Source organism: Podarcis tiliguerta (genome assembly GCF_965153285.1).
Source record: "Podarcis tiliguerta genome assembly, chromosome: 4".
Classification (NCBI taxonomy): domain Eukaryota; kingdom Metazoa; phylum Chordata; class Lepidosauria; order Squamata; family Lacertidae; genus Podarcis; species Podarcis tiliguerta.
Genome location: NC_139537.1, coordinates 9,299,190 through 9,312,300, shown reverse-complemented (window position 1 = coordinate 9,312,300; position 13,111 = coordinate 9,299,190). Strand labels below are relative to the sequence as shown.

Sequence of the window (13,111 nt, the reverse complement as noted above, 5' to 3'; positions counted from 1 at the left end):
CTGTGTCCAGTCTGTATTGAATGTTTGTTGTTCAATAAAGGAGGGTCTACAACAGTGAGAATCCTTCAGGCATTCATCTTGATTTGCTTGTGGGATGTTTATACATCTTCCCATTTTTATAAGAAAAACTGCTCCCCTTCCCTTATGGGGTATTCTGGAGCCCATATAGAGTCCTTGAGTGGGTTCCCTATTGGTAGGAGAAAACAACAGAGGCCAACCAGAGTATATTGAGAAGCAAAGTGGCTAGTAAGCCTGATCTTTTTTCAAGGAACTGTTGCAACAGGGTCCCCACACACCACATGCAGGAGGGAGAAGAACCCTGAACAATGGTGTGCAAGCCCTTATATAGACTTTTGAGGTGGTCTACAGCAGAAATCCTGTCTGGCAGGATACCTGACAATGGTCCCTGATTGCATTACCTTGGCAGCCTGGCCATTCTTTGGTGATGGTTAATACTTTAGTTCCTGAATCCAGGTCACAGGCTCACCCTATTCATACACAAATATGCCCTTAAGACAGGATTTGCAAGCAAAAAGACAATGGGAAGGCTTTCCCCATTTGCCTCCCTTACTGCAGAGGAATATTTGAGCTCCTTGGGAGAGTCAAAATGGCTTAAGGATTGCTCTCCTGTACTATTTCAGACACATGGCTCATATATTTTAGATACAGTGGTGCCTCAGGTTACATACGCTTCAGGTTACAGACTCCGCTAACCCAGAAATAGTGCTTCAGGTTAAGACCTTTGCTTCAGGATGAGAACAGAAATCGTGCTCCGGTGAAGCGGTGGCAGCGGGAGGCCCCATTAGCTAAAGTGGTGCTTCAGGTTAAGAACAGTTTCAGGTTAAGTACAGACCTCCAGAACAAATTAAGTACTTAACCTGAGGTACCACTGTATGTGTGCATATGCGAATATTTATTCTACACTTGGGACCATAAAATTCTTATAACACTGTTAATCATTCATTCATTCCTGACTTTTTCGGTGCCTCATTTACATAGCTGTCAACATTTTCCTTTTATTAAAGAGAAATCCCCTTATTCCGAATAGGACTCCTTGTGAGAAAAGGGGAAAGTTGACAGCTATGCACACTTTCCCGGCATATTAACCAACACCGGATACTTTAGCTGAGATCCCTGAAATTGCATAGGGTTGGACTAGATGACTCTTGGGTCCCTTCCAACTCTATGATTCCTGGCCACAGCAGTCACTTGCGCTTCAAGGGACAAAGGTGAGTCTAGGAGTTGCAAACTGAGCTGCAAACCGGTTCAGAGAGAGGGCAGCCCTGCCTAGAACAGGCAATTGACTGGTCTCCCAAAAGAGCGGCTAGGCTCTGAATGAGCTTCCTGCGCCTTTAAAAGACAGAGCAGTCGCTCAGGATAAGCTATGGGAGCAGGGTGTTACCAGCTCATAAGAAGGGAGTGTTTCAGGCTACACTAACCTGGACGTGAGACCTGAAGAAAGTGGGAGGGTCTGGTTTGCCCGGCTGGGTGTGTTAGCCAGGGCTTCTTACGCAGGTGTCACAGGGAGGAATATATATAGGCAGTGCTTCTCTCTCTGGGCTGCTCAGCAAAAGTTGGCTGCCAGAAGACAGGCCGGCCCGGAAAAATATTTCCACCTGCGGGTTACCTGCTTTGCACCTGTAACTCACCTGGGAAGTTCTCCAGGGAGCTGTGGCCGCCAAGTGGCAGGCAGGCGGATGTGCCGGAGTCAGCTGCGAGGGGGAAACCTGCAGTGGGAGAGAAAGAGAGAAAAATCAGAAAGAGAGAAAAATCAGAAAAATCACATTGGGGTCTTTTGGGGCTGGCTGCCAAATCTGAAGCTTGCAGGTGTGAGTTGAAGGGGAAAGATGAGCATTTCGTCGGAATCGAATTCCCTCCGGAAACAAATTGGGAGCAACCTGCAAACGGTGAGTGAATCACGGGGCCCAGGACTTCCTGGAACAGCTAGCTGGGGAGGGGCTGTGCAGCTCCGAGCTTTGCAGAAGGTCGTGGGTTCAATTCCCAGCATCTCAAGGTAACAGAAAGGCCCAGGTAAGTTGGTGACTTCTTGCTTTCTGCCGGAGCCCCTGGAGAGCTCCTCTTAATCAAAGTTAATAGTACTGGTCTCAGGGACCAGTGCCAGATTTACATATAAGCTAAACAAGCTATAGCTTTGGACCCCACTCTCTTGGGGGCCCCCCAAAAAAATTAAAGGAAAAAAACACCTGGATGTACATTTCCAAAATATAAGATAAAAAAACAAATAAAATAAAACCTACATATAGCAACAGTGCTTTGTGTTGTGCAGGGTCCTATGATGTAAGTCAGGCATGTCCAATAGGTAGATCACGGGGTGTTCCTGGTAGATCCTGGTTGATCTCTGTCCCCTCAGCGATCTCCTTACAAAAAAACCAACTTTGGCTTCCTAAAAAAAGCAAAAAAAGCTCCACAACTTTGGCTAGATCACTGCCAATCTTTTTACGACAGTGGGTAGATCACTGGCAGTTTTTCTATACTGTGAGTAGATCACAGACTATTGGGAGTTGGACGTCCCTAATGTAAGTCATGGGCCCCGCCTGCTAGCCTGCTCCCTAAAATATCACTGTTTTGCTCCTTTCTATATATAGGGTGCCGCCATTCTGCATGGACTGATTGCATGGAAACATGTGCAAATGCCTTGAGATACCTATTAATAATAATAATAATAAATTTTATTTATATCCCGCCCTCCCCGGCCGAAGCTGGGCTCAGGGCGGCTAACAACAATAAAACAGTACAAAAGTACAGCACAAACAACACTCTAAAATCATTCATTATAAAATTAATTAATTCAAGCCACTGGCAACCATTGGGCCAGAGCTCTGCGAAGATTGCCGAGGGAGGGAGTCAGTCTGTGCCCTGACCAAAGGCCTGGTGGAACAGCTCTGCTTGCAGGCCCTGCGGAAAGATGTCAAGTCTTGCAGGGCCCTGGTCTCTTGTGACAGAACGTTCCACCAGATCGGAGCCACAGCCGAAAAAGCCCTGGCTCTGGTTGAGGCCAGCCTAACTTCTCTGTGGCCTGGGACCTTCAAGATGTTTTTATTTGCAGACCGTAAGTTCCTCTGTGGGGCATACCAGGAGAGGCGGTCCCGTAGGTACGAGGGTCCTAGGCCGTATAGGGCTTTGAAGGTTAAAACCAGCACCTTAAACCTGATCCTGTACTCCACCGGGAGCCAGTGCAGCTGGTATAGCACCGGGTGAACGTGATCTCGGAGCGAGGACCCCGTAAGGAGTCTCGCTGTGGCATTCTGCACCCGCTGGAGTTTCTGGGTCAGTCCCATAAATTACCATATAGCATATATTCAACACAAAAAAGCAGCAGAAATTTGTTGTTGACAAAGGACAGCTGGACATATAAAGGGCCCCATTACCTTCAGTAGCTGAGGGCCTCATCAAACCTAAATCCGGCCCTGTCAGGGACCATCATCCACACCAACCTTTGCTCCACAGGTATGGGCTTTCCAGGGCTTTCTGGGAGTGTTTCCTCCCCAATTGTTCTGGTGCTTTCCCTGGGGTAACCCGCAGTTTCCCACTGAATCTGAGCAAAAAGCAATCTCCTGTGACCCCGATTGCCGTTTGCTCTGGTTCAGCGGTAAAAAGCAGGTTTTCCTGCATCTAGAAATGCAGAGCAGAGGTAACTGGGTGAGCCCTCAATGTGACACTGTTGTGTCTCATGGCCCATCTGGTTCTGTTTTATTTATTTATTTCATTTATAAACAGATTTCTGTTTATGCTGTGATTTGCAGGCTCAGGTTTGGGACTTCCAAGCTCAGGTCCAAGAGGGTGGGTTTTTGTTTTTTTTGTCCTGCCACTTTCCCTGGGGAAACCCTGAATTGGAACAAATATCAATGGGGTTTCCACAAATTTACGTTTGTTCCCATTCAGCAGAGCAATTTTCCCAGGGAAAACGGCGGGACAAGAATTGTGGCACAAATGGAAGTCTGTATGAGCCCTTATTCTGCCGGCATTTTTCTTCTTATTATTATATTGTATTTATTCATTGCTTTTCATATGAAAGTGTCTCAAAGCAAGTAGCAATGTAAGAACAGAAATAGCAAAAAACAAGCAAACCATAAAAAGCAAGTATAAGAACATGAATAAAGCAAGAACCTTGGCTTCATAGTAACTATGAAGCTAAACGTATTACAAAAATATACCTATTAACCAGCCTAACAGGTTTATGGGGAAATGAGTAGAGTATTTCTTTAAAATGCTTTGGAACGTTTCAACGTTAATGCTTTCAACCTGCGGTAACAGTATTACTTCATGCTCTTCATCCTTGATTTATTTTGTTTATTAATAAGATATTTTTAAAAAGCAACAACCCAAGAACGCAAAATGCTCATCCACAAATATTTAGAAAAAGACAGGTCCACCCCACCAAAAGCAGACCCTCCAAGTGTCTCTGTTTTCCAGGGACAGTCCTGGATTTACAGAAGCTGTCCTGGTTTCTGGTTTGATCCCAGAATGTCCCACATTTCCTTAGGACGTCCCTATTTTCATCGGAGAAATGATGGAGGCTATAGAGTCATGCGACCCCCGAGCCAAGGAGATAAGTAACTATACAACCTTTAGAAGGCATCTGAAGGCAGTTTTTTAAATGGTTAATGTTTTATTATGTTTTTATATATGTTAGAAGCCACCCAGAGTAGCTGGGGCAATGCCAGTGGAGTATAAATTTGCAAAACCTTTTATTGGCATCACATACAACATCCAAAGCAAAACGAATCAATACAGAATTACCACTTCCCCAGTGGCACAAAACATTTGCTAAAAGAAAGGAGGCAGAGAAGTCTGTTGTCACATCTCTAGGTCTCCAGGGAGATCAAGACGTCTGCAGTGTATTTCGGCGACAAAAAACCACATAGAGATATTTAGCCACTAACTTGGTGAGCTCCTGATCATTCCCCAGGAATAGAAATTGTATGACCTCTGACTCTGGTTTCCATTTGGGGATACAGAGTTGATCTAGAAATTGCTGGCGGAGATCAGCATATAGTTTACAATTAAGAACCATGTGTGTAAGGGTTTCCACCAGGTGGTCTTCACATGGGCAAGTTCTTTCTCCTTCCACCCTGCCTGAGAACCTTCCCCAAAGGAGGTTGGATGGATTTGAATTAAATCTGGCCAGCGAAAATGCCCTTCTTTCTTTCTTGGGGGTTAAGCAGAAATTCAAGGTAATTGTGGTTAGTTTCATGTGCCCAAGAAAGTTGAAAATAAAGAGGGGGACATATTTTCTCTGCTGCTACTGTTAGTTCAATATCCCACAACCTAGTTTTTATTATAGCCTTTGCAGATAGTAGGGACATTGATCGCAAAAGTTCCACTGACAGCCCGAGTTGCTGTACCTTCTTGTTCAACTGTTGTAGCCCTGGGGAAAGATAAATAATAAAATTATTATTATTATGGATTAGGACATCCCTATTTTCATCGGAGAAATGTTGGAGGGTTTGCAAAAGCAGGTGTGCAAAAAGAGACCCCAGACATACCGTATTTTTCGCACCATAGGACGCACTTTTCCCCCTTCAAAAATGAAGGGGAAATGTGTGTGCGTCCTATGGAGCGAAGACGCCATAGCCCCGTGACCCTCGCCTGGCTGGAGAGGTGACGGGCGGCTATAGCAAGAACCTCTATTGCCGCCCGTCACCTCTCCAGCCGGGAGAGCGTGCGCGGGGCTAAAGCAGCCCCCCGCGACCCTCTCCCAGCTGGAGAAGTGACGTGCGACTATGGCAGCAGCCTCTCCGCTGCGCCTTTCCACTGCTCTCTGACCTGCTCTTTGGGGCTGGTGGTGGGCTTCCCCCTGCCAGCCCCATAGAGCAGGTTGAAAGGAACCTGAAGCCTGGAGAGCAAGAGGGCTCGGTGTGCACCGACCCCTCTCGCTCTCCAGGCTTCCAAGGTAGCCGCCTGAACGCACCCTAAACGGCACCTTGTTTTAGAGCGGGAAAACAAGAGGGGGAAAATTCTCCCTCTCTCTGCGCAGCGCCTCCTGCCGCTTCGCTGAAGGGGCGCTGGGCAGAGAGGGGGAGATTTTTTTTCCCTTGTTCTCCCCCCTCTAAAACAAGGTGCGTCCTATTGTCCGGTGCGTCCTTTGGTGCGAAAAATACGGTACTTGGTTACCCTCCAAAATAAGGGCCAAAAGTCTGTGTTAGTGAACTTAAAGATTGGGAAAACGATAAACAGTGAGAAATCAGAGTGGACAGATCCACCCTTCCTTCCCTGGATATCACCCTGCTTTCCTTTTCTTTGTTTCCAGCAGTCTCAAATCATAGAGCTCAACGTTGGCGGGGAGATATTCACCACCACCCTAAGCACCTTGAAGAAGCACCCTGGTTCCAAGCTGGCTGAGATGTTTGCCAGTGGGCAGACCAAGCCCCGCACGGACCCCGAGGGAAGATATTTCATAGACCGGCCCGGGACTTACTTCAAGTACATCTTGGAATACCTGCGCAACAACCAGGTGCCCACGAACTGCGTCCAGGAGGTGTACAAGGAAGCCCTCTTTTACGACATCGAGCCTTTGGTCAAGCAGCTGGAGGACTCTCCCCAGATCTTTGGGGAGCTGGTGGCCAGGAAACAGTTCCTCGCCCGCGTGCCCAGCTACAATGAGAACATCGAGCTGATGATCCGCATCGCGAGGGCAGAGGCGGTGGCGGCCCGGCAGTCTAGCGTCATGGTGTGCGTGATGAAGACCGATGAGGATGTCGTCAAGTGCCACGACACCCTCAACGGCTTGGACTCCTACAAGAAATCGGTGGTCAAGTTTGGACCCTGGAAAGCCTCGCCGGGCATTTCTGACCTACTCGACTGCATCAAGATTGATGTGGAGGCCAAAGGGTACAAGATCTCTCTCCAGGGCTACGTTCCGGAAAAGAGCTTCCGCTTCAAATCCAATGACTACTTCTACAAATTTCTCTTCACTTGGTGGTAGCGGAAAGCCAGTGGGAAGAGCCTCGGCGCAGTATACCTGATGGAGCGTCTCCACCCCCATCATTCAGCCCAGACACTGAGGTCCAGCTCCGAGGGCCTTCTGGCGGTTCCCTCACTGCGAGAAGCGAGATTACAGGGAACCAGGAAGAGGGCCTTCTCGGTGGTGGCGCCCGCCCTGTGGAACGCCCTCCCATCAGATGTCAAGGAAATAAACAACTACCTGACTTTTAGAAGACATCTGAAGGCAGCTCTGTTTAGGGAAGTTTTTAATGTTTGATCTTTCATCGTGTTTTTAATACAGTGGTACCTCAGGTTACATACACTTCAGGTTACAGACTCCACTAACCCAGAAATAGTACCTCGGGTTAAGAACTTTGCTTCAGGATGAGAACAGAAATCGTGTTCCGGTGGCGCGGCGGCAGCAGGAGGCCCCATTAGCTAAAGTGGTGCCTCAGGTTAAGAACAGTTTCAGGTTAAGAACGGACCTCCGGAATGAATTACGTACTTAACCCCCGAGGTACCACTGTATTCTGTTAGGAGCCGCCCCAGGGTGGCTGGGGAAACCCAGCCAGATGGGTGGGGTATAAATAATAATTTTAATGTTATTATAATTGTTATTATCATAGCTCAGTGGTAGGTCCCACGCCTCACCTGCAAAATCCAGTCCTCGGTGGCATCTCTGGGCAAGACTGGGAATTCCCCCTGCCTGAATCTCCACAAAGCTGCTGCAGGTCAGTTTAGACAAATATTGAGCTAGAGGGGCTAATGGTCTGATTTGGCATAAGGCAGGTTCCTATGTTCTTATATCCAATGGGTTGGTGCTTCAAAGTAAGTGGACCTCAGCTGCTGATAATATTTCCTGCTGGAATGACCTGAGAGCTTTGCTCCTGTTGGCAGCCCGACAGATCCCCAACACATTTGGGGCAAGGGTGGATTTCCTCGTTCCCAAGTCCGACTGGAGTTAATTTGTCTTGATTCAGAGTCATGCATCTTGGCTAGATCTATCTCACCTGCTTCTCCTGCAATTTCCACCTGGATTCGTACTGTTGCAAGGAAAATACAGGCAACTCCCAGTTTACAGGCACTGAAACGGCATATACAGTGGTTCTTGAACTTAATCCGTTCCGGGAGGCCGTTCGACTCCCAAAACGGTTCAAAAACCAAGGCGTGGCTTCCGATTGGCTGCAGGAGCTTCCTGCACTCAAGCGGAAGCTGCGTCGGATGTTCGGCTTCTGAAAAACGTTCGCAAACCGGAACGCTTACTTCCGAGTTTGCAGCATTCGGGAGCCAATTTGTTCAGCAACTAAGCCGTTTGGGAACCAAGGTTTCACTGTATTTGAAACACCGTTGAAAAAGCCTGTAAACACCTTGTTCTGCCACCACCCTGCCCCCTTTTTGGTGCAATGCATATTTGTGTGGTCACACACATATTGAACACGTGTATATGGGGAGTTGCCTGTACTACAGTTCAATATATGATACAATAATCTTTATTGTCATTGTTCCATACAGAACAACGAAATTGGGGGAAAAAATCTACATCAGACATTCAAAACCAACAAGCCTGCTATCCCAGCTATCCCAACCTAGTTAGCCCCCTAAAAGCTCTGATACCCCATTTTTAAAATACAGTACACTCCCGTGGAGACTTCTTACACTGCATTTAAAACCAAAATCGCATTTGGATAGAAACTGTTTCTCAGGTGGCTAGTCCTAGTCTTTATAATAACCCTGTACCTTCTTCCAGAAGGCAGAAGCTGAAAGAGATCATTTCCGGGGTGCGCACTATCCTGCGCTATCTCTGCAGCTTTCTTATGGCACTCGGAAGCACAGATTTGATCCAAGGTGGGAAGGGTGCACCCAGTTATTCTCTCTGCAGTCTTTACAACCCTGGACAGCATTGTTTTTTCCCTGACTGTGCAGCTCCCAAACCACACACTCAGACCATAAGTTAATACACTCTCCACAGTACAATGGTAAAATGCCATCAACAGGTCCTTTGAGAGATTGTTTTTCCAGTGGATTCTCAGTTCACAGGGGACAGATTGCCTGTGGTCTGGATTTATGGTGTGCCGTGGCCCGAAGGTTATTTTTTTGTGGGGCTCAGAGCTGATAGACTCCCAGCTCTTTGACTGTATTGTACCAGGGAGAGGACAAGAGCCCATGGTGTACAAATAGACTTTGTGGCTGTGTGCATCAGCATATAGCACCTGACACAGGGGAACAGCTTTCTGGTTGTTTGAGGAATGTATTCTTCAGGGGCAGTCTGAACATTTATTTCAAGACTGGAGAGCTCCACAGAGCCCTCATATTGGCTGCATCTGCACCTCTGGATTAAACAAGGTAATAAAGCTGTAATCATATGCAAACTCGGTAGGTAAGAAGCACATCCCTCTTCGTAAACATGCCTAGGGGCAGCTTTTGAAGAATGTCAAATTAGGAACTGGGAACGTATTTCCATTGTTAATGAAGAAATCTGAGGGCTCCCTTGGACAAAAAACAAGGACACCAGCCAGGAATACCAGAGCAAAACAGCAGCCAGTAGGCTTGGTCTTTATTGAAGACTGTCGTGACAGGACTCTCACCTGCCACAAGGTGGAACAAGATGGAAGCCCCGAACAAAAGAGCACCCAAATTTTTATTAGCTGCTAATCCCCATGTTACAACCCCCCCAACTACATCACTCATACATCATGGTTACATCATGAAAGGGGAGGTCTGGTGGCAGTAATCTGAGCATCCTGGACCCTGCCCCATGGTTCCCCTTAAAGGTAAAGGTAAAGGTACCCCTGCCCGTACGGGCCAGTCTTGACAGACTCTAGGGTTGTGCGCCCATCTCACTCAAGAGGCCGGGGGCCAGCGCTGTCCGGAGACACTTCCGGGTCACATGGCCAGCGTGACATCACTGCTCTGGCGAGCCAGAGCTGCACACGGAAACGCCGTTTACCTTCCCGCTAGTAAGCGGTCCCTATTTATCTACTTGCACCCGGGAGTGCTTTCGAACTGCTAGGTTGGCAGGCGCTGGGACCGAACGACGGGAGCGCACCCCGCTGCGGGGATTCGAACCGCCGACCTTTCGATCGGCAAGCCCTAGGCGCTGAGGCTTTTACCCATAGCGCCACCCGCGTCCCATGGTTCCCCTTGCCCTCCACCAAACACCCATAAAGTGTAACAAAAGAGATATTTACATTTCCCTGTTTCCCAGCCAAGTTAATCACACCCTTTTGTCTTCATCTGGGTTTGTTATTTCTGGAATGGCTACCTGTCTGGTACCCAGGTATCAGGATGCCAGGGATTACCACTCAGGCAGAGGGGCTGCTGAGTAGCTGAGCTCACATGTCTATATGAATTTCTGAAGTTTTCCAGTGAGCCAGTAAACAAATACATTTATCAGTGAATTCTTACATTTGGTATCATGCAGCAAAGGCCCTTTGAATAGATAGGAAGAAACTGTGACCAAGTGTTTTGTGGGGACAAATCACAAAAGTGATTGTGCTGATTTTGGTAGTGGGCTGCATATGCATGATATCTGCTGGAGGGGCAACCCCCCTCCAACCTATACATAAATTCCTGCAACACCATCTTCTGGTTTGTCCCAGCTAGTGGGTGACTCTTGTGGCAATGAGTTCCGAAGAGTGAGTGATTGTGTGAATAGCACTTCTTTCTGGTTGCCTGAACCAGCCATCACTTTCACTAGTGGCCCCACTAGTGAAACCCAGAAACAATGACAGAAAATTGTTGATGGGGCGGGGGAAGGAAAACAAACATTAGTCAGTTAGTTCAGTATTCCTATGGTTTTACTTGATGGGGGGGGGGGCAGCTGCCAGTATGTGATTGAACCCTACCCTAAAATAGTAATAGTTTGGAAATTCTCTTTGTGGTCTATTGCCCCCCCCCCCCCCCCGATCTGCCACCAGCACTTCTGCTATATTAGCCCTCATAAACACCCTTTGCATTTATTATTGAGATTCAAGGCAGCTTCTTGATTTAGTATCCTTGTTCTTTAGGGATATTTGAACAAATCACATGCCTTGGATTACTTCATGTTTACTTTTAAACTCGAGTGCTGTCTTCCGTCATAGCACTGCATGTCTGTTTCGCTTAATTGACATTTATTTGTTCTTCAAAAGGCTGCGTATACACAGTACATTTAGAGTGCATTTGAAGAGTGTTTTGTCCTCCCAAAGATGCCTGGAAACTGTAGTTTGCCCCTGTTGTAAATAAAAATATGCCCTTTTCCCTTATGGGGTATCCAAGAGCCCATATAGAGTCCTTACATAGGTTCCCTATTGGTAGGAGAGAATAACAGAGGCCAACCAGAGAATATTGAGAAGCAAAACAGCTAGTAAGCTTGATCTTTATTGATCTGTTGCAACAGGGTGTTCCCCTTACATGCAGGAAAAGAGGAGGACCCAGAAAAATGGAGCGCAAGGCCTTATATAGACTTTTGAAATTCCCATCCTGTAGATCAAGACCACCCCCAGAAACATTGTGCATACATTACAGAAGGGGTATAACCTAAGACCACCCCTCAGATACATCATGCATACATCACAAAATAGGTGGTCTTAAAACAGAAATTTGAATGTTTTTTTGGATTTCTTGGGGAGCCTGGCCAGTCTTTTGTAGTGATAAATACTTATTCAAACACAGACATACCCTTAAGACAGGATTTGTGAAGGAAAAGACAATGGGGAGGCTTTTCCAGTTTGACCTTGCAGAGAAAACATTTGCTCAGTTTAGGATCAAAATGGTTCCAGGTTGGTCTTCCTGTGCTGATCTATGTACGTGCGGTTATGAATATTGCCATATATCTAAGACCACAAAATTCCTATCACACCCCTCACAAAGCTATGAGTCCCAGCACCCTTTAGTTAAAGTTCCCAGAATTCCTGGGTGGGCAGGGGGAGCGCTTTACATAAATGTCTATGCAAAGGCTCTGCAGCATGCAGGTTTCTGCAGATATAAGAGCAAAAATACTGCAGAATAGAACGCATAAGGGCAATAATATATCTAGCAGGTGAGAGGGTGGAATCAGGTGTTTAGGAACTTCTGAAACTTGAATATGGGTTAGCATGCAATAATATCTGTCAGGCTCAGAGATGAGCGAAGACACAAATACGTATTGAAAAAACAGTGCGGGGAGCATTTTTATAATTTCCCAGGAAACTTTGTAACTGTCCTTAAGGTGGCTATTCTTGCATGAAGGAACTTGAAACGGAGATTGCAACTTGAAGTTTACAACACATCAAGAGGTTCCATGCTATCACTTGCGGATTGAATTCACTGGTGCTAGGATGTCTATGTTACTGTCGCAACTGAGATTTTTGGAATATTAAGTGGTATATAAGTGCAAATAAATAAATAAATAAATAAGCTGGCTTTTTTTTTTTTTTTTTTTGCACGTGTGTGTGAATGACCACTATTAAATTCATGATGACCACCGTTCATACTTAATCTGCATGGCAATTTCTTCTGTGTTCACGGTTGACAATTTGCCCAAGGCCTGCCCCAACCAGGAATATGTGTTTGCTGTTCTGTTTGCACCACAGACTTATACTTGCGCAACGAAACGTGCCCCTCCTTTTCTCTGCAGCTCCCCCCCCCCCAATGTATTGTTGAAAATAAAAATTGCCCCTTTCCCTTATGGAAAGAGCCCATATAGAGTCCTTACATAGGTTCCCTATTGGTAGGAGAGAATAACAGAGGCCAACCAGAGAATATTGAGAAGCAAAGCAGCTAGTAAGCTTGATCTTTATTGATCTGTTGCAACAGGGTGCTCCCCTCACACGCAGGAGAGGAGGAGGACCCAGAAAAATGACATGCAAGGCTTTATAAAGACTTTTGAAATTGCCACCCTGTAGATCAAGACCACCCCCAGAAACATCATACATACATCACAGAAGGGGTGTAACCTAAGACCACCCCTCAGATACATCACAGAAAAGGCGGTCTAAAACAGAATTTTGAATATTGGTTTTCTCCTGTCTTTGTTTATCTCCTGTCTGGCAGGTTACTTGATTGGATTTCCTGGGTAGCCTGGCCATTCTTTTGTAGTGATAAATACTTAGTTCCTGGGCCAGGTCACAGGCTCACACCCTATTCAAACACAGACATACCCTTAAGACAGGATTTGTGAAGGAAAAGACAATGGGGAGGCTGTTCC

At 46.6% G+C, this 13,111-nt stretch overlaps 1 protein-coding gene across 6 annotated transcripts in view; it reads left to right on the top strand.

The window, feature by feature from the left end:
* The first annotated feature begins 1,763 nt into the window (after nucleotides 1-1,763).
* Nucleotides 1,764-13,111, top strand: part of KCTD14 (potassium channel tetramerization domain containing 14) — a 34,062-nt gene continuing 22,714 nt past the window's right edge. For 4 of the 6 annotated variants that reach the window (XR_014510201.1, XR_014510202.1, XR_014510203.1 and 1 more), the window contains exons 1-2: nucleotides 1,764-1,907; nucleotides 6,272-7,273. Coding sequence is in view for 2 of the 6 variants with exons in the window: in XM_083436870.1 (XP_083292996.1) it covers nucleotides 1,848-1,907; nucleotides 6,272-6,946 (735 nt within the window). In the remaining 4 variants the exon portion in view is untranslated. Of the gene's footprint in view, nucleotides 1,908-6,271; nucleotides 9,315-13,111 lie in introns of those variants that run through there. The other 2 variants (XM_083436871.1, XM_083436870.1) reach the window with 2 other exon arrangements.